Source organism: Ascaphus truei, chromosome 1 (assembly GCF_040206685.1).
Source record: "Ascaphus truei isolate aAscTru1 chromosome 1, aAscTru1.hap1, whole genome shotgun sequence".
Classification (NCBI taxonomy): domain Eukaryota; kingdom Metazoa; phylum Chordata; class Amphibia; order Anura; family Ascaphidae; genus Ascaphus; species Ascaphus truei.
The window spans coordinates 211,151,773-211,176,856 of record NC_134483.1 but is presented as its reverse complement, the minus strand read 5'-3'; the positions used below and the strand labels follow the sequence as shown (position 1 = coordinate 211,176,856).

Here is a 25,084-nt window from a genome sequence, read left to right as displayed (position 1 = left end):
TATAGTGTTTATGGAAGGATAGCCAGGAATATACCACAGCTCTCTGTTCGCCAAAGAGCACATAGATGATCCACAAGACTTCTCGAACAATGTTGTCTGGACAGACGAGTTAAAGGTAGAACATTTTGGACTCAGTGATAAATGTTATGTTTGGCAAAAACCAAACACTGCGTTCGAACAGAAGAGCCTCATCCGAACTGTCAAGTATGGTGGTGGGAGTGTGATGGTTTGGGACTTCTTTGCTGCCTGATGACCTGGATGGCTTCCCATCATTGACAAAATGAATTCAGCATTGTATCAGTAGATTTTAGATGAGAATGTCAAGCCATCCATCCTTGAGCTGAAGCTGAAGCTGAAGTGAATGTGGGTCATGCAGCAAAACAATGATCATAAACATACAAACTGATCTACAAAAGAATAGCTGCAGAAGAAGACATTCCGCATTTTAATATGGCCTAGTCAAAGTCCGGACCTGAACACCATCAGAATATCGCAGAACATGAAGTAAGCTTTCCATACAAGGAAGCCCTCAAATGTCACCGAGTTGAAGCAGTTCTCTAAGGAAGAATGGACCAAAATTCCTCAAAGCCAATGTGAGAAACTGACCAGCTGTTACAGGAAACACTTGGTTGAAGTCATTGCTGCTCAAGGGGGTGCCACCAAGTACTGAATCTAAAGGTTCACATACTTTTTCACACATGGATATTGAATTTTGAATCATTTGTGGATAAATAAATGTTGAAAAAGTATAATGTGTTTATGTTATTTTCAAGTTATCTTTATCTATTGGACTTAGATTTAAGATCTAATAACATTTTAGGTTTGAAATATGTGAAAATCTTAAGGGGTTCACAAACTTTTTCACTCCACTGTATCAAAAATACTTAAGTATACTTTTTTCTTAAAAAAAACAATCATTACAAATTGGTTATTGTGCCTTAGAATTGCAATCTCTGATAAACTACTGTAAAGAGAAATAGGGAAAGCGGTCTGAGAGACATAAGAGATGGCTTATCTGAATGTGGGAAGTAAGTGGAAAACTATGTATATCTTTATTTATATAGTGCCATTCATGTACATTGCTCTTTACAGCTGTGATATAATAATAGGAGACTTAATAGAAATAAGCGCTTCAGACATAAAAGTAAACATTAGGAAAAAGACGTTCCTACCTTGAACAGCTTACAATCTAAGTGACTGAACATAAATATGTAAATCCTCAAATATTTGAACACAACCAGGGTTAACAGTCTCACATTGGAAAAAGAATTCTACTCTGCAGTAACTAGATTTGCACTTTACTGAATAAAAACAGATGTTCTGAAGAGTAGCATTTTCATAATTTCCTGTTCTAAAACTGTTATGATAGCAGTATGAAATACAACATTTTTCAGACTTGAGTGACAATGCTTTGACATAACCTACCCCTTAAGGCACAGCAAAATTGGATGGAAATACATTTCACGCCAACAGTAAATTCCAAGCAAGTTTTAAGAGGATTGATTTATCTTTCGGTCTCCATTGTCCATTGTTGGCTTGTCTGCTATCATTCTGACATACTAGTGTGTACTTGGCCCTCAAAAGTGTAGAGAGCTGTACTATAAGAATGCTACTGCATTACAACAGAATAAAACATGCATTCTACATCTACAACTCAAATAAATTATAAGCAAGGCACAGTTAAATCCGACAATAGTTTAAAAAAAATTATTACACGTGTGACTATAACAAAGATAAATGTTGCACACCAGCAATGAAAAAATTACTGGTGCTCTCTTCTCAGTAAGGGAAGGCCCGCTGCGTTCCATGTGCAGAGTTCAGGACAAAAGAAGAGTAGAGGCTCCACGGATTTTGGATGTTCCGTACATTCTGGCTTAAATAAATATTTGAATGTTGCCAAATTCATTGAGCCACCATTCTTCTTTTGTCCTTAACTTTACATGTGTGACTGCCATTTTATTCAGGTACATAGGTTTTCAAAAGATTCACTGTTAATGCATGAATGTTGTATCACAATCACAACTAAAAACGATATACATTATAAAAAAACCTATGTTTTTGCAATGCAATTGGATTGTTTTTATTGATTACCTTAATCCTTTCATTAATCAATTAGCCAGTATGATCTATAGTATCTTTATGTATGCCAAAGAGAAACAAGTTTGCAACAAATAAAACCAGTGTAAATAATGTAGAAGTTTCCTTAAACAAATGTAATCACCCTTTAAACATTTTTTGTTGTTGGTCGTCTTTGACAATTATTTCTCATATGTAAATACAGCTAAACCCCGTTATAACGCGCCTCGTTATACCGCGATTCGGTTATAACGCGGTTTTCCCGTGGCTCCCGTTTTTAAAAAAAAAAAAAAAAAAAAAAATTTAAAAAATTTTTTTTTTTACATTTTTTTTTTGCACACTGCACACACTGCACACACTCACTGCACACACACTGCTCATTGCTCACACTGCCACACTGCACACACACTGCACACTGCACACACACTGCTCATTGCTCACACTGACACACTGCACACACACTGCACACTGCACACACACTGCTCATTGCTCACACTGCACACACTGACACACTGCACACACACTGCACACACACTGCACACTGCACACACACACTGCACACACTGCACTGCACACTGCACACTGCACACTGCACACTGCACACACACTGCACACTGCACACTGCACACACACTGCTCATTGCTCACACTGCACACACTGACACACTGCACACACACTGCACACACACTGCACACTGCACACACTGACACACTGCACACACACTGCACACTGCACACACACTGCTCATTGCTCACACTGCACACACTGACACACTGCACACACACTGCACACACACTGCACACACACTGCACACACACTGCACACTGCACACACACACTGCACACACACTGCACATTGCTCACACTGACACACTGCACACACTGCACTGCACACTGCACACTGCACACACACTGCACACTGCACACACACTGCTCATTGCTCACACTGCACACACTGACACACTGCACACACACTGCACACACACTGCACACTGCTCATTGCTCACACTGCACACACTGACACACTGCACACACACTGCACACTGCACACACACTGCTCATTGCTGACACTGCACACACTGACACACTGCACACACACTGCACACTGCACACACACTTACAGACACTCACACACACTCACACACACTTACACACACTTAGACACTCACAGACACTCACACACACTCACACACACTTACAGACACTCACACACACTCACACACACTCACACACACTTACAGACACTCACACACACTTACAGACACTCACACACACTCACACACACTTACACACACTTAGACACACTTAGACACTCACAGACACTTACAGACACTCACACACACTCACACACACTCACACACACTCACACACACTCACACACACTCTCACACACTTACAGACACTCACACACACTCACAGACACTCACACACACTTACACACACTCACAGACACTCACACACACTCACACACACTTACAGACACTCACACACACTCACACACACTTACAGACACTCACACACACTCACACACACTTACAGACACTCACACACACTCACACACACTCACACACACTTACACACACTTAGACACTCACACACACTCACACACACTTACAGACACTTACAGACACTCACACACACTCACACACACTTGCAGACACTCACACACACTCACAGACACTCACACACACTTACACACACTTACACACACACTCAGACACTTACACACACTCACAGACACTTACACACACTCACACCCACATACACACACCCATATACACACACACACTTTCTCTCCCATATATACATACACACACACACTCTCTCACTCTACACAGACGGGGGGTGGGGTCGGAGCAGAGGAAAGGCCGCGACCAGCACCACCACCCGCTCCCCCCCCTCCTCCCGCGCAGGCAGCGGGAGCACCGGGGACAGCGGTGGGGAGAAGAAACCCCCCGCTACCACCTCCATGCAGGCAGCGGGATCTGAGGTAAGCGGCGACCTGAGGGACATCCCCACTCCCATCTCCTGCCCCGCGGCCTGTCCCGCGGTGACAGGGGGAAGCGGGGACAGGAGGGACATCCCCGCTCCCATCTCCTGCCCCGCGGCCTGTCCCGCGGTGACAGGGGGAAGCGGGGACAGGAGGGACATCCCCGCTCCCATCTCCTGCCCCGCGGCCTGTCCCGCGGTGACAGGGGGAAGCGGGGACAGGAGGGACATCCCCGCTCCCATCTCCTGCCCCGCGGGCTGTCCCGCGGTGACAGGGGGAAGCGGGGAGCGGAGGGACATGCCCGCTCCCATCTCCTGTCCCGCGGGATGAATATGCGCTAAAGCGCGGCGGCCATTTTTTTTCTCGCGACCCCGTTAGTAACGCGGTGGTCTCGGGGTGGACCCCGAGACCCGCGTTATAACGGGGTTTAGCTGTACTAACTTGTTGGCAACGTGTTACATCCACCCTTGGACAGTGTGGTTTTACCCCACGATGACATTCCTAATTATACATAGAAGCCGCTTCATAAGAAAAGTAAAAGGTTGACCAAACCAATATACCTTATTCTGGTGAATAAGCACAGGAAAATGGTTTGTGAAAAAGTAGCAAAGAAACAGGGATGAGTTATTTGATGAAGAAACTTGTCATATCTGTGACTGTTACTAAATATGTTATCTTGAAATGGGAATGTGTACGTAGTAAATTATATAAACAGCACAACATTGCAGCTCCTCAACTAATATATAGCTGTAGTTAATGGAATTGGTATATAACTTACTGATGGCAGCTGTGCCATTCCCAAGAGTATCGTGGTCTGCTTGGTAAGAAGTCTGCAGTACCTTGGTTTTTCACTCTCTGGGGAAATCTGAGAAGCACCCTCTGATCATAGTCTCTGACATCTGAGCGATATGCTGAGCTGTAACAATGCAAAGAAACCCACATTTTTAATAGTCTTAAAAAAGTATGTTTTATTCTAAATATGATAGGAATACATTGATGAGGTTAATTAGCTGTAAAGAAATAAGATTCTCTTCTTGGCAATAATTGTTATTTATTTATTTTATATATATATATATAAAAGAGTAGACAGCATTCTACGATAGTTTCTGAATCAAACAAAACGGTGGTTGATGGTGTATTAACAGATGTAGAGATACATGAGCATTTGTGAAACAATTACCTGCCCCATAAAAGCCTACTTCTTTGCTCTGGGGAATGGAGATGTGGAATGCTTAAGTAAATGAATATAGTCATGTCAGAAGCAGGCATGTGTAATATTTTTTGTTTTTTATGTAGCATTAAACTAAGACAGCATGCAATCCTGTGAAAAAGAACATGCTGCCGTATAAAACAACTCGGAATATCATACACTTGTGCATCCTAAATTAATTCTTCTAAAGAATGGATTTCATTTTTGTTGGCTAAACAAGCTTAAATTAAAGGGAAAATAAAAGCATATTGTATATATAAAAAGTTTTTTTTTTTATTGTTTAGCACCAACGAAATAAAAATGCCATTAAATCTGGAGTAGACCTACCAATCATCCTACACCAGCATACTGTGATACGCTCTGGACCACAGTGAGTGAGTAGTGAGTGTACTCCTAAACACATACTCACAATTGTCTTCAAGTGCATCTACTGTTTAATGTGCTACAGACAAAGCTTACAATAAACTGTGACATAAAGCAAACTACAGAAGCAGGGTTCACATGGTGGTACAGTCTTTTGTGTTTTTACAGGTACTAACTAAAGCTTAACTTAAGCAAAGGTTTTGTTTGTTTTTTCCAAGATGGACAAAAGCTGGATACGCTGAACATCGATGAGGAAATAGTTAGAGATGTGCAGTGCAATCTTGTAAGTAAGGTAGAATGTTATGGATAGTTGCTGTAGTGGTTTAAGGAATGAGTTGATTGCAATGTTAACAACACAATTTAGACAGTGGGAGAATTGCCAGACGAACATACTTTGAATCCAGTATGGCTGTCCAGACAAGTCTGTGAATTTTGGTTGCACTGTATAAACAACCTGTACATAGAAATAATGACATACACATAACTTAGATGTATGTAACAGAAGTGATTTATGTTTATTACCCAATTTCCTAATGTTCTATAGTAACATGACTGGTGTGACAAGAGAGAGTGAGTGGGGAGTAATTTAAAGTTATATGTATCGCTGAAAATAAAATCTGCCAATCACCATCATTATACACGAGAGCATTTTTAACATCAACCACTGCTTACAAAACAGATTAATTTGTGTGAATCCTAGGATAGGGTCAGCAGCGCACAGCAACCGGCACACGATAAATGGAGCTCAGCACATCAAGCAAATTAAAAAACAGTTCATTATTACAGGTGACATCAGGGATGGGTGGGCAACAAATAACTGACGCCTTTCGCGCGCGCTTTGTCAAAGAGTGACACATTTTTTATTTGCTTGATGTGCTGATCTCCATTTTTCCCGTTCCGGTTGCCATGTACTGCGTACCCTATCCTAGGATTCACACAAATTGCTATTTTCATTACTGGAAGCACACCAAAAGAAGTCAATAATTTCTCATATGCTGTGAGTACTAACCAATACCAAGGTTGTTTCACCTATCATCTGGGATTTATTATTGACATTGTGATTTGCTTCATACACGCTAAGTGTTTACTCCATGTAAGTGGGGCGGAGAACGGTCAGACTGGTCTCGCAGGCTACACCTGTCCTTGTTATCCATAAACCCCATTTGGAGAGAAAAACACATCTTATTTTTCCACGAAATTTGGTGTGAGATTATTATCACATACTACTATCAAAACAGATGGACTGAAAGTTTCACCTTGAATATATATTTTTATTTCTTGGACTCATATGGAACTTTACATATATTATTATAATATATATATATTCTTCAGAGGTTCCGTAGCACTGTTTTTCTGAACTTTGGTTCGATATTTGCTACAAAACAGATGAGTTGCCATTTTGGTCCTTTGTTTAATATAAGCAACAAAAAGTCAAATACAAATAAAATTGGTGGACCCGAAAGATCGCGGTTGCTGCAGAACCTCTCCATAAACAGTTGTCAATCACTTCTCTGCTTCTCAAAGTTGCACCCCACAATGACTTGCGTAGTGCTCTGCAATTTTTACCTGTGTCATGCCCCGTCGTGAATGAGTGGTCTCCCGTGGAGGTGTAAAAAAATGTCAAGCCCTGAGCAGACCAATAGAAATGTAACAGTCTGTGTACCACATGCTTATTTTGCTCATTTTACAGTTGTTCAGAAAGTCTACAATTATACATATTTTGTAGTATGATGATTTACAATAACTATGTATAGGGTTTTCAGCTGAAGCACATTTGCTAACAGTATGTGAACAGTGGCAGAGGAGAAATGTTATTATTCTTCAGACATCTTGGTGTCGATGTAAGTAAAAATTCAAAATGAATTAAATCTGCTTAAACACATTTCTGCCTGTGTATATGTGTGAGACATATATCATCAGCGCCTGTCCATTGTTTTGTATCCACTGTGAAATCACGCTTTTGTTCTCTAGGTTGGCCAAAGTTCGTGGCCTATTGCAGCCAATTATTGAGTAAAAAAAAGAAAAAATCGTAAACATCTTGTAAGTGGTTGGAAGTAGACTGATTGGTTCGTAATTCTTGAGGTTTTCTCTGTCTCCTTTCTTGTGGATGAGGATAACTATGGCATTACTCCATTGTTCTGGAATTTTCCTGCTCTTCAAGCAGCATGTAAAGGGTTTTACAAGGATTTTTTCTACTTCTTTCCCAGCTTCTTTCAAGATTGCAGTTGTAATTCCATCTTCCAGGGAGCCTTCCCATTCTTAATGGATTTTATTGCTTTGGCCACTTTTTCTGGAAGGATGCATGGTACATCATTGTTGGTTTCTTCTTACTTGTCCTCTGCTGTATTATGCCCTTTGTTATGTGTTCGCGTACAATTTCACGTAGAAGTCCTCCACCATCTTTATGATACATACACAATCTTTTAATGTTGGTCCATCATCTGGTTTGAGTGCAATGATTTGCTTCTTCCCAATCATAAGTTGTTGCTTTGTATTCTTTAAGCTTTTGTCTCTAATAGTCTTCACCATATCACAGTTACATTTTCTTACATCTTCAGTTATACTTTTGCGGATTGTCTTGCACAGTTCCGTATACTAAAATTCTTATTCTTGCATCCAGTGATTGCTTCATTTCTTGTCATCTCCTCATTAATTGTATTCTCATCAGAAATTTTCTTATCCTGTTTTTTTGTTAGCAATTCCTCCAGTTTTTAGTGCACTTTCAACTATAATCTTTATAATTGGTTGTTAAAGTGCTCCCAAGAATTTTGAGGAAGCTGAAGCAATTTTTAGTTCTAGTTGAAATTCTCTGCTGTTATTCTTGAGGTTATTGATGTTGATTATTTTTGTTTTCTTTCTGATTAATTTTCTCCTTCTAACTTCGCATTCAATGTAATTTGTAGCTAACCAATCAGTGATCACTCCTTGTGTCAAACCGGTTAAGGACTGTGCAGTCTTCAATCGTGTTTCTTGTTAGGGCATTGTCAAGTTAATTCTTTATTCTATTGGCTCCATTTCAAGTACATTTTCAATTCGGATTCTTCCTAAGGAATGAATTCATGATGTAAAAGTTTTCACATTCTGCAAATGTTACCAAATTTTGTTCCCTGTTTTCTGTATTCCTGTTCCCATAACCATACTTAGCAACTGGTGTTTCGTTTTTCTGATGGGCACCAATCTCTGCATATAACTCAACCATAACGATCTTGAGGTGACAATTTCCTTTGTTAAGTTGGTTGATTTCATTGTAGAAGTCTTCCACTTCATTCTTTGCATGACTTCATGTTGGATTATTTGAAGCCTGTCAACTGAGTAATTATTCTGGATGCTCTTTCTGATGAGCTTTTATACTCTGTTGATTCGCTATCTCTTGTTATTAATTAAGCCTACTCCAATGATTCTTCCATTATCTGTATAGGTGTCTGCTTTGTAGCTCAATGAGGCCTTCATCTTTTCTTCTAACTGCACGATGGCCAACAATATGCACACAAATTTAAATAAGAAAGCAAGCAACCACAGAGAAACCTACTATGCTCTGACCAAATGGGGTATACAGGGAGCCATTATGATTAAATGTTTCTTGTAACAGTTCTTACACATTCTTTTATCTTATCAATCAATGACTAAATGTTTCTCAGCACTTTGTATTTCTTCTCAGACATAGTCTAGACTTATTGTTTTTGGTTAAAAAAAAACAAGCAATATTTAGTGAAGTGTAGTTACAATTTAATATACCAATTAGTTGTGAAAAAGCATCTGGAATCACAATTTATGTTTACAGATGAAAACGGGTAGAAATTGGATCCAGGACATGAGTGACCACATGAAAAGTTTAGTATAACTTGCACTCTATAATTTCTCATTAAATAATCAATTTTACAGATTACAGGGGGGGAGGGAAGCCTTTACATGTATTATAATTGCATTATTGGTGCAAAAAAATAAATACGATTAGGCCTTTTGAAGTGATATAGGATTTTGTCTATTAGGCCTTATTTCAAATTTAGATTATTGCAAATTTGTGTAACTAATAAACAAAATGAATGTTTTTCTTGAATGTTAATCGTAGATTTACCATGAAACTATCACATTTTGAACTTAAAAATAAAGCTGGGGTACATTTTTATTGAAAGGTACATTCTTGTCATATTGTCTACCCCAGCCACTAATTTAATCAGACTGACCTTGCCAAGCAGTTTTCCTCAGCAGCACACCTCAGGCTGTACATGGACATCTTCTGTACATAAATAGATGATTGAATGTAATAGGGATCTGGAACCAAGTCTGGGAGACCTTACATTGAGGAAAGAAAACATGAAAAAAATATACATTGTTGATTGCAACAGCAGATGAGTTTTTCAATACATTGGTTCAACTCATTCTATGGACTGCTTCTCTTTACACTAACCTGCAATAAATCCAGATTAAAAGTAGTTCTCTCGCCATTCATTATCAGGAAGGTGTGTTTGCTGACTGAAACACTGATCATATATTATTAAAATACCGGTATTGATTCAGTTAGTGCCTATGAGTATATATTTATTGTGCTGTTAAGATTGTAACATTTTCTTGCAAAGCAAAATACAAAACACCCTTTGAGGAGTTGGTTTTTGAAAAATGTGTCTATCACTATATATTGGTATCTTAATTGTAAAATGCAAGCGAATAACTTCAGGTGTCTAAGCTTTAAAATAGGAAAGGTTTAAAACCAGCAGCATAATGATATTGCAACTCATACAGCAACTTACTTTTATTTTAGGAAACTCAATAGCCAAAAGATATGACAATCAATAAAGCACATGTATTAAACAGGAAAGCTGTTTACTCTTGAGTGCTATGGCTCTTCTGAGAAAATCATGCTGCCTGAAATGTCATTCTTGGGTTGTGTTTCTCTACGTTTGTTTTGAGCTGTACAGAAAACCTTTATTAAAGATGCAATCCTGTCTATCAGTTTTTAACCTACTGATAAAGCATACCATCTGATATTCAGGCGTGGTACACTCTTTTCCAACAAACTTTACAATAATGGTATAGCACCCCCTGTGGCCTACAGAACAGTGGCTACCGTAAAACTTCAGAAAATCCTCCATTGAATTTAGATGTAGTAAGACGTACTGTTTGTCTTGCCGAGGCCGGTCGAGGTCCCACGACCGCGATCATCCCGGCTTGGACGGATTAACGTTGCGGGGGGTCCGAACCAGAAGCATGGACCCCCCTCAGCAGAATCGTAGCAGACACTGTCCCCAGCGTAAGTCTCCCTACGTCTATATGTAGAATATTTGTGTTCTACTTTCAGATTATTACATTAAAAAGAGAAGGTGACATATATAATAATCTTTCTCCTGAAGGGATCCTGTTAGCAGGCATCCTGAGTTTCACATAGGATGAAATGTATTTATAAACAACTCATTTAAAAAGGCTTGTTTGATATATACTTAGTAGGGACATGTTTATAGCGAGGTAAAAAAAAAATCCAGTTGGTCAATTGCACATTTAATTTTCGGGAACACATTCTAAAGCAATGCAATGCACGCCCCTTTACTCAAAAAGTATTAAAATCCATCCGAAGTGGCTAGCACAGTTTTTCAACTGGCAGATGATTTAACCCACTGACACCACTTAGTAAATTGACCCATTTATAGCATGTTATCCCGAAAGAAAATAAGTAAGCTCATCAATTAGCTACAGTATATACTTTCATTTCAATGGAAAGAAACAAAGCTATAGATGTAGTGACCTTTATTCTATCCATTAACACTTCAGGGAATCATGGATAACATAATTTTCCCCATGACTTTTGGCACTCGCATAGCTTTTTGTAGCCGCTCTCAAATATTGTGTTACATATTTCCTGTCATGGCACATTAACAAACACAATAACGACTGATGTGTCTAAATTCTACAATTAGCCCCCTAAACTTTTTGTGAATGAAGCAACTTCCAACTTACAGATGTATTATGATTTAATGTCCCCAGGAGAGGCAGCTAGAAAAGCAAAACGCCATAGCTGTTTGCAGGGGGTCTGTTGTTTAGAATGGGACCCCCTACCGATTCTGTGTGTTCCACGGCAGTGGGAACATTAATTGTGGGTACATCTATACCTACCCTAAATGAGAAATTAGACAAATGAACCAGTACAAATACTGTAGGTGATAAGATGACAAACTTCTCTAAATTAATTATCTCGACTACATGACTTATTACACTTTGAAGCATAATTGTTGGTTTTGTTTACCACATTGTTATAGTGGCGGAACTTGCAAGTTAATACATATGAATTGCAGCTGCTCTTTCCGGTAGAATAAACAGAAGGTGTAACAACATAGCTATACATTCTATGGAGGATTTTGTGCGTATTTTAATTTAGACCACAAGGAAGTTTGGATCTACATAGTAAAGTAAAGTTTGTTTGGAAAACAATTACGACCTCAGCAGTTTAGGTAATATTCCTTAACAGGAAACAAATTTAATGTGTACAATGTACAAGAAGAGACCAGAGCGCTTTTGACAACTCTGTACATACTGCTGCATCTACAAAGATTTGGCCTGTTGGTTCATTTAAAGTTATAACCTACAAAAATATAGATTTTACCAGGAGCAATAGAGCTATTATAATATTGACAGTAAATTACTAGTATAACTAAGTGGGATCTGATGTTGTCTTTTGTTCACTGACTTGAAATACCTCAAGTGAGCCGTTAGATGTTTTCTTATTTTTGATACAGAGATTGCTTCTTTGCTACAGTTTGTGTTACAAACCTCTGTGGATGAGTATATAACAAATCAAATATAACGCCTAGATTAAGTTTAAGAAGTGCTGTGTAATACAGTAGTTCTGTAACCATGAGCTAATGCACCATGAGCAAGAGATTGCCAGGAAACACAAGATTCTGAAAATACCAGTTATATCTATGAACTACAAGGCAGTCCATTAATTCACCCATCCAGAATGAGTGTACAATTAGAGCATAATGAGCAAAAGAAAGACTGCATGGAAAAAAACCATACTGGTGGCAGAGCTGTCAATCACCACCCTGTTTCACTAAAACATGCCACACAATATTTGCACAGCACTACACACGTTATTGTGTGTAGTGCAACATTGGGAAGCAGTGTGGGGATTAACAGCTCTGCCCTCCCAGGACTACTTCTGCACCTGTGGCCATTATTGTGCTGGGTTCCACAGGTGAACACATTTTCTTTTTGACTGATGAACCTCAGCAGTATTTGTTGAGTCCTGTTTATTCCCACATGATACATTGTTCTTTGAAAATCCTCATGACAAACCACAAAGGCACTGCTCCAAGTGATATATAAATATAAATGTATCAGATTTCTGGAGAGCTTGATTCCATTGAGTGTTTTGTAAATTAGTATTACTGTACAGTACTTGCTTGTCCTTATTTGAAAGTTTGTTTATAAAAACAAAACAAAAAAAGTTGTTGTAACTTAACTCCTCCCATCTTTACGATTACACTGAATGGCTTACCAACAATAAGTGCCACTGCAACTGCCTATTAGGTACCTTTGTAAGGGTTATTGGGTTGTCAGGCATATATTATTTTGGCCATTGAGGTATGTCATCAGGATCACTTCCCTGCTAATGTGGATCATACAGCAGTACAGAAGTATATAGATGAATGAGTAAAACTAGTCTACTACAATGTTCTATAGGTCATAGCAGACAGTGGAAGACCTTTGCACAGTAAAAGTATTAATCGGCTCTCAGGTGAAAATGAACATGTGCTATAGTTGTACAATTGCATTCTGTAAGGATAACATTTCAACAAAACCCCCTCTTAAAGTGCCCAATACTCTTGACACATTTAGGCTATAGTAAGATTTAAACAAAAAAAACCTTATACTGTATAAAGTACAGCAAAAATAGAGAACCATAAGTGTATTTGCATGTCTTCCACAGGTTCTGTGCAACAAGAAAAGAAAGTGCAAACCCAAAACACCTATTTGAAAAAACGCAATTACTGGAGTACAACATATATATCACCATATATATATATATATATCACCATGTAGGGAGATGCAGCTGGTAGAAGGGTGTTTCTCGACAACCCTTAGATAGACGTCACAAAACACTTCAAAGCGCAAACTCCCGACAGGCATGTAAAAAGAAGAAAAAAGACTTAGTGCAAAGATGCAATGTATAAATCAAAAATATCTGATGAATCTAGTTAGTGCCCACTCGTGTGGTGGAAGAAATATTCAAGCAGTTTCAGATAATAATCTGGTCTGGAATGGTAGTACTGTAGATGGGACAGGAATGCTCCAGATCAAAAAGAAGAGGTAGAATAGTGTAACAACATTTTATGATTAAAACACAAATGAGCAGTGAGCCCATTCAATTCAAATGCTCCAGGAAACTCGCAAGTATTTAGACCACTCTGGGTCAGATTGTTTCGTCGTCCTGCTGGTGCTCAGCTGATTCCAGTCTCCTCGTGCATCTCACTTCCGGGTAATCTGGCGGGTGACATCACAATGACATTTAAGCCTATGGGAGCCTCGGCTTCTTTAGTGCAGACCTCAGGGAACGGCACAGTAGCACTGGTGATGCTCCCAAAGCTTAGGGACCACCCTATGCATTTTATTCAGGTCACCTGGTGCTCTGACATGTTTCGCTGTCACTCCGATGATGCCGCTCCCTGTTTCTAAATACTCTGAGGAATCCAGCAGGGAGCTGGTTAATTGCAGTCTGACCTGGCTAATCAGAGCTCTAGAAAAGCCTCCTGTGGGAAACTTCCAGTAGAGACTCCTTAGCACACATCTGGGCTGACCTGAAGAGAAGATGATGTCTTAAGCTCAAAGGCTGTGCTGACAACAAGACATACTAAGACTAGATTCATATTCCTGGGAGCGGCTGGACTGCAAAGCCTGCATCTGGAGAAACCAAAAACGCCAAAAACACCAGGGAGAGGTAGCCCTTGAATTTCAAATGGGCACCGAAGGCTGCCTGTGAAAGTTTTGGTGCTTTTGCCTGCATACAATTCCTGCAACAGCCTGAGGAACAAAACAGAGAATCACGTACAGAAGTGACCAGAATTAAAGGGCTACACATCCAGACAGGAAATCTACATTGCACTGGAGAAAGCCACAACGCCACAGTTTGACTGGGAGGACTGCGACAGATGATGACCCACACAAGGTACTGATGCTGTGACCAGAGTCTACCCCACCATTTGTGAAAAAAAGAAAAAAACGGTGGGATTTTAAAATGGCCGCCCAGCTGAAGTTACGTACAGACTCTGCAAAAATGGGGAAGAAAATGTGTTCCTGGTGTGAAGAGCCCAACCACGCGGAGCAATGTCCCTTCATGCCTTATTCTGATGATAAGGACGATGACTATGTGGCCCCAGAAAAAGCACAGCAGCCAGAAGAATATTTTTTTCAATGAACCCAGCAACTGCAGCAGCAAGCAATGCGCTGTGATCACAAATAAATTGCAGAAGTTTGTCTTAGCAAGTGCACATCTAGTAACACTGATGAGAAAGAATGTGTGCACAATACTGCTGATGTTTCAGAAACTACCAAAGTAAAGAAGAAAAAGTCTACAGAGACACCTGTCAGAGCTACGAACTCTGCAAGCAAAGTCTGCTCACCTGTAGGACTACAAGCCGGGGTTCTAGCGAATATGGAAAAAACAGCTGCAATAGCGCCTCCCAAGGTCAGGAAGAAAAATACATACCGCCAAAATGGAGGACAAGATGTGGCGTTCCGTTCCTGTAATGAACCTGACTCCACTGAAGAGTGCCCCCTCTTGTCCTACGAGGATACAGATGAGGATAAAGATATCTCGTATGTGGGACCCGAACCGAGTCACACCCACAAAACACCCCTTTGATGGTCGAGGTGCCTGAACACGGTACACACCGAAAAGACCGGTCTCTATGATGACGAATATGATCAGCAGGAACAAGAGCGGGAGCATAAGATCGCTGAATATTGACGCCACCAACCGCAATTGCAAGGAAAGCATGGCGGTTACAGTGAAACTGCTGGTTTCAAATACAGAAGGAGACCCCAGTATCCCTGATGGGACGGAGTCGTCTAAAACAAAAAGGTGGAAAAAGAAAAGCAGTTCTTAACTGACCGTGGAAGGAACCGACACTTCCTCAGATCCCGCAGAAGAAATGGGGGTCTGAGATGCCCTGCAGCCTAGAGCAATTGGAGGATTCATCTCGCGGATGACAGAATATCCAGAGGGCCCAAGGCAGAAGTTGTTTACCCCAAAGAAGTGTCTGTCCAGTCCTAACAGTGAGGAACCCTCAACCAACCATACCAGGGAAGCGGAGCCGGTACCAGTGAGTGACGATCCCTTGACCAGCCCTCAAGATGCCCTGCAAACTGCCATGCATGACTTTGATATGCTCCGTGAACATTTGAAGCTGGAGAGAGAAGATAACGCTGAGCTACAGAAGACAGTGCTCGCAATGTACTCTGAATCCAGGGCCGAATTGGAGTATCTAAGGACTGATCTAGATACTGCGAATGCTACTATTATCGCCACAGATGAAAAAAGGAGCTAGTCTGACAGAATAATTGCTAATATGAAACAGAAGTATGAGGAAGCACTGAAAGAGATCAGCGGTCGCCACACAGAACTGGAAATTGCCAGAAAGGAATTTCACAGTCTTGCCAAGGAGCTGGATGTCTCTCAAAAATATATATGCAGGCTTAATATGGATCTTGTAAAAACAAGTGGAGGAAACCTCCCGACTACAGAGCTCAAGAGCATGTGAGTAGGCACTAGTACATAAATGTGAAGATGGACATCAAAGGTAAGTGTAACCAATCCAGTTTAGATTAATCCGTAATGGTCTTGATCCTATTAGGCTCTGATATAGGGTTAACCAACAATAAGAAATGGGGATGTCTGAGAGGAACTCCAACGGGATCAACCAAACCCCCAAGGTAGCCGGTGAGTAATACCCTAGAGCTGGATCATAACTGGTGAGTGAGACAACTTGAATAATCATAGGTACTCCCTAATGTTGTCCTGGAGGGGCGTGCCAGAGCTTCAATTAATATGGATCTTAAAGTCTCTCAGAAGGAGCTTCACACCCTCAACCTAGAGATAAAAGTCTCACACCAGGAGACCGGGAGTCTCAACTTAGAAATGTGTAAATGGAAGGAGGAGTATAATGAGGACCTCAATATTATAGAGACTGTAAAAAGAGAAAACACAAGTCTGAAAGAAGAACATTCTGATTTTACTGACCACGTCAGTGATAGGAATGAAAAGCTGCATGAGCTAGAAAAAATTATGAAACTATTTGAACATGAAAAGTTAGAAGCATTGGAGCAACGCACACATGCAGAGCACCTACTGCAGAGCCAACTGCAAAGTCCATGTACACACCTCCAGAATGCCAAAGAGAAGCAGCGATCTCTGCAGGAAGAAAATCTACAGGCTGCTAGTGAAGTACAAGCGCTGCAGGAATGTCTGAGTATCCAGTGTGTCATTACAGAGCAGCATGAGGAACTGAAGGCTACACTGAGCATCACCAGAGCATCGCTGAAGGTCAAACTTAGAGGCCAGGTGACTCAGTATGAGAGGGAGCAGGTCCAGAAACTGAAGCAAGAGCTAAACTTGTTGAAAAGGGAGAAAAGCAGCAGAGTAATTCAGAAATACTACAAAGCTCTTGTCCAAGCAAGGTTGGAGAGAGAAAGGTATCTGTGCAAATGCTCTGCAGCACTCACCATACAGCCTGTCTACAGAAGAACAAAAACTCATCAGCTAAATCGCCAGCATAAAGCAGGCTGCATTCTCCAATCCATATGGAGTATGTGATGACAAAGAAAGAATTATGAATATTTGAAGCAATGTGTAATCTTGCTCCAGTCAAATGTTAGAAAGTGTCTTCAGCAAAGATGCTCCAAAAAAATGAAGGAAGCTGCTTGTATAATCTAATCCAGATATAGGTCCTACATCACAACCAAGCAAGCTGTGTGTTGCTATAAGCACACCCGCAATGCCATCTGAGTGCTGCAATCAACTTCCCACACAATTCAGGAAAGAAGAACCGAATTACAACTGAGAAGCGCAATACAAATCCAGTCATTCTACCATGCCCACATGGCCCAATCCAGATTCTTTACAATCAAATAGCCGCTACAAAGGTTCAGTCTTTGGCTAGAATGAGGCATAACTGTTTCAGTGATCACACACCTACAGGTACAACACTAGTTGTCTACAAAAAAGAGAGGCCACGGGTAACGGTTAAGTGTGAAAACTACAACTGATGATGTACTGGAATCTAAGTATCCTGAACCAACTGCAAATTACCTCTCTACTGATGAGGGGGTCGTGCTTGTTACAGATCGGCCTGTGGTGAATGAGAAATCTGTAGACCAGTCATCTGGTACTGAAGAAGCTTTAAAATTGTGCTACTATAGCAGAGATACCCTGCCAGACATCACTTAGGAGTGCACCACGCATTGAAGAATTAGTCAGCGTAAAAGTGATAATACGTCAGGACAAGAAGTCTACCAACTACTAAACTGAGATGCCACAGGGGTCAGTCAGAATGGGTAAAAACTCCAATCCCAAGAGGACTGAAGGTTCTCTTCCTCCATCCACTCTCATTCGAGCCGCAGGGATATCTAGAGTTAGAGTGGAAGGATGGGCTTTAGCCATGGTTAGCCCAAGCTTCCAACAAACAGGGGAGGTATGTACAGTAACAGAGACTTATCCCTGGTTAAGTAAAACTGGATCTAAATACTTTGAGGAATTCAGTAGGGAGCTGGTTAATTGCAGCCAGTCAATTAAGCAGGCCCCACCTGGCTAATCAGAGCTCTAGAAAAGCCTCCAGTGGGAAACTTCCAGGAGAGACTCCTTAGTACACAAATGGGCTGACCTGAGGAGAAGATGATGTCTTAAGCACAAAGGCTTTGCTGACAACAAGACACTAAGATTAGACTGATATTCCTGGGAGTGGCTGGACTGCAAAGCCTGCATCTGGAGAAACCAAAAACGCCGGACCAGCATGGTCAGATAAGACTTAGTATATATTGCTCCCTGATTAACTGTTCTATGTTTTTAGGACTGGGAACTGGCCTATCCAGACAGTCACAGATAGTTAGGGCATATACTGTGTAGTTAATCTCCCAAGGGGAGTAGAGCTTTATTTTATGGTTTGTTGTTTAAAAGAACCAGCTCAATAAAGCCATATTTTAATTTCACCCAAATAAGTCTCCATTAGTGTACCTCTGCACACATCTCTTACTGGGGGAAAAGAGAGAAGGGGAGCAGAAAAGAGGAGTGTAAGGGGGAGTGTAAATGTGGAACAGAGAGGGGAGTGTATGTGGGGAACAGAAAGAAGAGAGAGTGCAAGTGGGAAAGAGCAAAGTTGAGTGTAAGGGAGGAAGAGAGACAAGGGGGATTGAAAGGAGGAAGACAGAAGGGAGAGTGTAAATGGGGAACAGGGAGAGGGGAAGTGTAAGGGGAAGAGGGACTTTAAGGGAAGAAGATATAGAAGGGAGGAATGTGGGGGAGTGTAATAGCGAGAGAAGAGAGGGGGGTATAAGGGAGGAAGAGAGAGAGGGGTTGTAAGGGATAAAGACAGAGAAAGGGAAGAGATTGTAAAGGGGAAGATAGGAGGAACAGAAGGGGGAGTTTAAATGGAGAACAGAGAGAGGGGGAGTGTAAGGGGAAGAAAGAGAAGCAGGAGTATAATGGGAAGAGGGACTTTAAGGGAGCAAGAGAGAGAAGGGAGGGGTGTAAGGGGGGAACAGAGAAGGGGGTCTTTAAGGGGGAATACATGGGGGGCGGTGTAAGGGAGAACAATGAGAAGGGGGAGAGCAAGGGGGGAACGCAAACGGGGACTGTAAGGTGGAAGAGAGAGGGAAGAGTATAAGGGGAAAAGGGACTGTTAGGGAGGAAGAGGGGGGAAGAAGGGGTGTGTAATGGAGGGAAGAGGGAGTTGTGTAAGAGATAAGGGGGAGTGTAAGCGGGAACAGAGAGAAGGGGCATTTGTAAGGGGAAGATAGAATCAGGGAGTATAAGGGGAAAAGGTACTGTTAGAGAGGAAAGAGAGAAGGGAGGAGTGAAGGGGGGAAGAAGGTGTGTGTAAGGGGGGGGGGAATGACCAGGGAATAAGGGAGGGAAGAAAGAAGGGGGAGTGTAAGGTGGGAACAGAGAGAAGGGGCGTATAAGGGGGAACAGAGAGAAGGGGGAGTGCAAGGGGGGAACAGAGATGGGTGAGTGTAAACGGGAAGAGTGAGAGGGGGGAGAGTAAGGGAGGAAGAGAGAGAGAGAAGAGGTGTGTAAGGAAGGAAGAAAGAAGGGGGATGTAAGGGAGGAAGGGGGAGAGAGAAGGGGTAATAGAAGAGAAGGGAGACTGTAAGGGGGAACAGAGAGAAGGGGAAGTGTAAGGGAAAGATAGAATCCGGGAGTATAAGGAGAAAAGTGACTGTTAGGGAGGAAGAGAGAGAAGGGAGGAGTGTAGGGGGGAAGAAGGGGTGTGTAAGGGGGATGTAAGAGATAAGGGGAGTGTAAGGGGGATGTAAGAGATAATGGGGAGTGTAAGGGGAAGAGAGTAGTGGGGAGTATAGGGGGAAAGGGACTGGTAAGGAGGAAGAGAGCGAAGGGACGAGTGTAATGGGGGGAAGAATCTGGGTGAGGGGAGTGTAATGGAGGGAAGAAAGAAGTGGGTGTAAGGGGGGAACAGAGGGGGAGTGTAATAGATAAAGGGGAAGAGAGAACCAGGGAGTATAAGGAAGAAAGGATTGTTAGGGAGGAAGGGAGGAGTGTAAAGGGGATGTAAGAGGGGGATGTAAGGGAGGGAAAAAACAAGTGGGAGTGTAAGGGGGGGACAGGGAGAAGGGGGAGTGTAAGGGGGGGACAGAGAATGAGGGAGTGTAAGGGGGGAACAGAGAATGAGGGAGTGTAAGGGGGGAACAGAGAGGTAAAAGTGTAAATAGGGAACAGAGAATGGAGGTATGTAAGTGGGGCAAAAGAGAAAAGGGGTGAGTGTAAGGGGTAACAGCGAAAGGGGAAGTGTGAGGGGGGAACAGAAAGATGGGGGAGTGAGGAAGGAAGAAAGACAAGGTGGCTTGTAAGGGGGAACAGAGAGGGGAGAGTAAGGGAGGAAGAGAGAGAAGAGGGGTGTAAGGGAGGAGGAAAGGGGGGATGTAAGGGAGGAAGGGGGAGAGAGAAGGGAGTAGAAGGGGTAATAGTGGAAGATAGGGGAGACTTTAAGGGGGAGGAGAGAGAAGGAGGGAGTGTAAGGGGGAAGAGAAGGGGAGAGGAAGGAAGGAAGAGAGGGGGAGTGGAAGGGTGGTGGGGAAGAGGGAGGAAGTGCAAGTAGGGGGGAGTGTAAGAGAGGAACAGAGAGGGAAAGTGTAAGGCGGGGAGAGTAAAGCTGTGTTTATAGTGGGTGTGCGACAAAGCACATGACGTTGTGCCCGCCTGTCATTCGAGCAATTTGTGCTCATAGTGTTTGCACGGCGGGGAGGCGTGCCAGACACGTCACAAGGCTGGTTCACCCTAAATGGCTGAACCGCACAAGTGACACGCCACCGTGCAAAAATAACAAAATTATTTGTAGCTTGAAAAATTTGTTGTGTGGTCGCTCTGGCTCACGCGCAATATGGCCGTCCTCATTGACTTCCACTGATTTGTTTCTGAGGCGTGCACCAATGCGCGTGCCGTCGCAGCTACTATAATTGTGCCCTAAGGGAGGAAGAGAAGGGGGAGTCTAAGGGGGGGGAACATGGAGATGGGGGAGTGTAATTGGGAAGAAAGAGAGGGGGAGTGTAAGGGGGTAAGAGAGAAAGGGGAGAGTGTAAGGGGGTAAGAGAGAAATAGAGGGGAAGTGTAAGGGGTGAACAGAAATGGGGGTGTAAGAGAGGAAAAGAGAGAGAGGGCAAAATCGGGGCAAGTGTAAGGAGGGAAGAGAGAGGAGGTGGAAGGGGGAAAGAGGTGGGAGTGTAAAGGAAAAGAGGGGGAGTGTAAGGGGGAAGAACTAGAGGGGTGAGTTTAAGGAGGAAGAGAGAGAAGGGGAGTGTAAAGGGAGAAGAGAGGGGGAATGTATGGGGGGAATAGAGAGAGGGGGAGTGTAAGGGAGGAAAAGAGAGGGCAGAAATAGGGGAAGGGGAAGAGAGGAAAAGAAATAGGGGGGAGTGGAAGGGGGAAGAAAGGGTGATTTTAAGGGTGAAGAGAGAGTGTGGAAGGGGAGAATAGAGAGGGGGAGTGTAAGAGAGGAAAAGAGAGGGCAGAAAGAGGGGAAGTGAAAGGGGGAAATAGAGGGGGATTCTGAGGAGGGAGTGTAAGGGGAAGAGAGAGAGGGGAGTGGGGAGAGATATGGGGTTCCCTAGAATTGCACAATATAATTCTAGGGTTCCTTAATAATTAAAAAAAAAGTTGAAAAACACTGGCATAAGGTATAGACTGGGATCTTACTGTACTCTATAAACACACATATACAGTACGTTGAACAAACCGTCATCTCCCAACCTCATTCCCCTTCAGTTCATGGTAAATTGGAGCCCCCTTGAGGTGCTTGAGGCTTTGCATAGTCTGCTTATGCCTGCAGCACTACAAAGGGTTTATGAGTTCTCTGAATATTCACAACCGACACCATCTTTACAAATATAACTTTCAATTAATTATTGTCCAATACAGACAGCTACTGCATTTTTTTTCAATAAAGCATATCTAGGACGATACAGGTAAATTGTGCAAGTACATTTGTTAACATAGGTCAACAGAGTGATTGATGCTGGCACCTCCATCCCATGCAAGTTCCTCATTTCTTACCATACTGAAAATTGCGAGTGCCATAACCCGGCCTCTGCCTGCCACTGGACCTCGACCGCTCATAGGAGTCATAGTAGTTGTAATAAGGATTGTTTTCGGATTTGTAGGGGTCGTACGGGTCGTCTCCTTGCATCACATCCAGCCTGGCCCTGGTGCCTTCCGTCCCGTTCCCGCCCTGGGATTGCTGTGCGCCTGATGGATGCGCTGCGCCCTGGCGCCTCTCTGCAGCATCTTCCCCCGGGCTCCTCTGTCTCCCTGCCTGGAACCAGAAGCGGGCAGCCGCCGCCGCCCCCCGAGTCTGGTGGCTGTCAGTGGTCTGCCGGTCCCCACCTGCGGGGGGATCAGGTCTGGAAGGCTGAGGTCTCCCTGCGGCACCCGGGGATGCGCTGCTGCTGCTGCTGCTGCTGCTGTTACTGCTGTTACTGCTGCTGAGCAGGAGCACAGGGCTGCGGGGAGCACTAGCTGCCGGCTCCCTCCTTCTGGGAGGCTGATACTCTGAGCCGTGGCTCAGCAGGCTGTACACCTTCCCGTTGTTCTCCCACTGCACCCTCTGCCTCCACAAAGGACCTGGGCCATTGGGGTTTCTCTGCTGCTGGCAGCTCCCTTGCAAAGTGCAATGCAAATACACCGCCAGGTGCAATAAAAAGATGCCACCCAAAGAGCAACCCATCTTCTTTCAGCCTTTTTTTTTTTTTTTTTTCAAAACCACAATTAAGAAAGAAAATCAATAGTTAAAATGTTCACATTAGAAAAAAAAATAGCTAAATTTGGTAGGCTTCAAAAGCTATAATAGTGCGAAATAAAACTGATTTTGTTAAAATAGAGTAGCTGCAGGGATATTAGGCAGGAGAGAAATAAGCAAGCAACTTCTCATCTTCCTGTGACTTTGCTGGTGTCTGGAGTGGAGAAAGAGGAGGAGGGATGGGAGTTTTTAAAGTTTCTGCCACATTTTTAAAAGTTATACAAGGTTTTCTGGCTGGCTGCCCCCTCTGTTATTTGTTCACGTAATGCGATTGGGAACGTGCAGGCTGACATATCTTCAAGATCTGCCTACCCTGAGCACACACAGACTGAGACCTACAGGGCGCACACTGTCCAGGGCACATCTACTGACCCCTTTAGGCTCTGAAGGGGTCAACCCAGGGACAATCCTGGAGGAATTTAACTGAGATGCAGACATACATTGCCAACTAAGCAAAGCCAAACTATGCACACGTTACAATGCTATTAGCTCTTGAGATGTTGAGAACAGGGGGGATAAGGGGCGGTCCCTGCTCCAGACATGTTTTTCTGAGAAAATCAAACCCAATCTTATTCAAATCAGCAGAGCTGTGTGAACTGTGGGACGTAATGATAACATATACTAATGTATTTGTTATTACAGTGAAGTGTGACCTAAACAAACTCATATTTAATTTTGTTTTTGTTTATGGTTCCCATGTTGAGTCATATATCCTGATGAATGAACTTCTGACAGGTTATTGGAGAGAATTTAACATTTTAAACCAAATACAGTATGCTTTTAAAAGGTACTTGGTTGAGTTTAGAATTACATAAGATTTAAGTTGCAAAATGATGTTGGGTGTTATATATCAAACTTTTTCAGATGTAAAACAGGGACAAAACCGACGCCAACAATTACAGTAGATTTATCAGAGAAAATTAATTTTATTTAAATGGCATTATTTTACTCTGAGACATATGGTACCTTATTTTTTTTTTTTGCCCTAGCTTCACAGCCATGAAACTAATGCAGTGTTTCGCAACCAGGTTGCCGGGGGAACTCTGGTGTGCCATAACCTTCTGCCAAGGGTGCTGCGGCCCCAGGGGAAAAACTCTGCTGGCTCCTAAGCGAGCATCTCCTGTGCTACCTGGTGACCCAGATCCGCCTCTCCATTCTCAGCTTGACATAGTGGAGAGAGAGGAGCCTCTTCATTTCAAGGCAGCAACGGATGGGCCCGCTGAGCAGCTGACATGTTTTAGGTGTGTGGGAAATTGGGAGGAAAAAAGGAAAGAGTGCGGGTTTTGTGTGGGGAGGTGAATATTGTGGCTTTGTGTCGGAAGGAGGGAGGCAGTGGCGGATTTTCCATTAGGCCCGGCTTTGTGTGGGGAAAGTGTATGGTACAAGTAAGAGAAGTGTGGGGTGAATGTGGTGTTTATGACCAAGAAAGCCGATAAGTGCACTGTAAATGGGTGATAAATGCGGAGTGCGTGTTGAGCTAAAGGGTGAGTGGGATGTGTGAGGGTGCATGTTGAGTGTGTAAGAAGATAGTGGGTGCTTGTGAAAAGGAGTGTCAGTGTGTAAGCAAAGAGGGAAGAAGTGAACACCACAGGACTAATGAATATTGTTTTCCTACCTCACCACTAGAGATGGGCAAAATTACTGTAATTCATGTTGCAGGTTTTTAACCCCAAAACTTAAGTAAATTATCATCTTTTGCCAGAGAAATCTAATTTAAAAAAGTTTTTTCTTTTTACTTACATTTTTCAAAATCTTTGTAGTACTTTAAAAAACAAAATGTTTTTAAGAAACTTTTCTACACAAACTGTCTTTGTGAGTGAGGAGATCCTTATCTCCTCTATCACATCTACTGTGGGTGCTGGTGCCCGTGCTGTGGGACTTACGAGCTGTGAACAAAGCTTTTGGTGAGCAGTGTCGCTGTGGAAATAATCCG

At 42.5% G+C, this 25,084-nt stretch overlaps 1 protein-coding gene across 1 annotated transcript in view; it reads right to left on the bottom strand.

The window, feature by feature from the left end:
• The window catches only part of LOX (lysyl oxidase), a 34,290-nt gene extending 10,875 nt beyond the window's left edge, over nucleotides 1-23,415 (bottom strand). The window contains exons 1-3 of the mRNA XM_075601024.1: nucleotides 22,410-23,415; nucleotides 9,823-9,931; nucleotides 4,844-4,981 (exon numbers count right to left, since the gene is read on the bottom strand). Of these exons, the coding sequence (XP_075457139.1) occupies nucleotides 4,844-4,981; nucleotides 9,823-9,931; nucleotides 22,410-23,079 (917 nt within the window). The 5' untranslated portion in view covers nucleotides 23,080-23,415. The remainder of the gene's footprint in view (nucleotides 1-4,843; nucleotides 4,982-9,822; nucleotides 9,932-22,409) is intronic.
• Nucleotides 23,416-25,084: the final 1,669 nt, after the last annotated feature.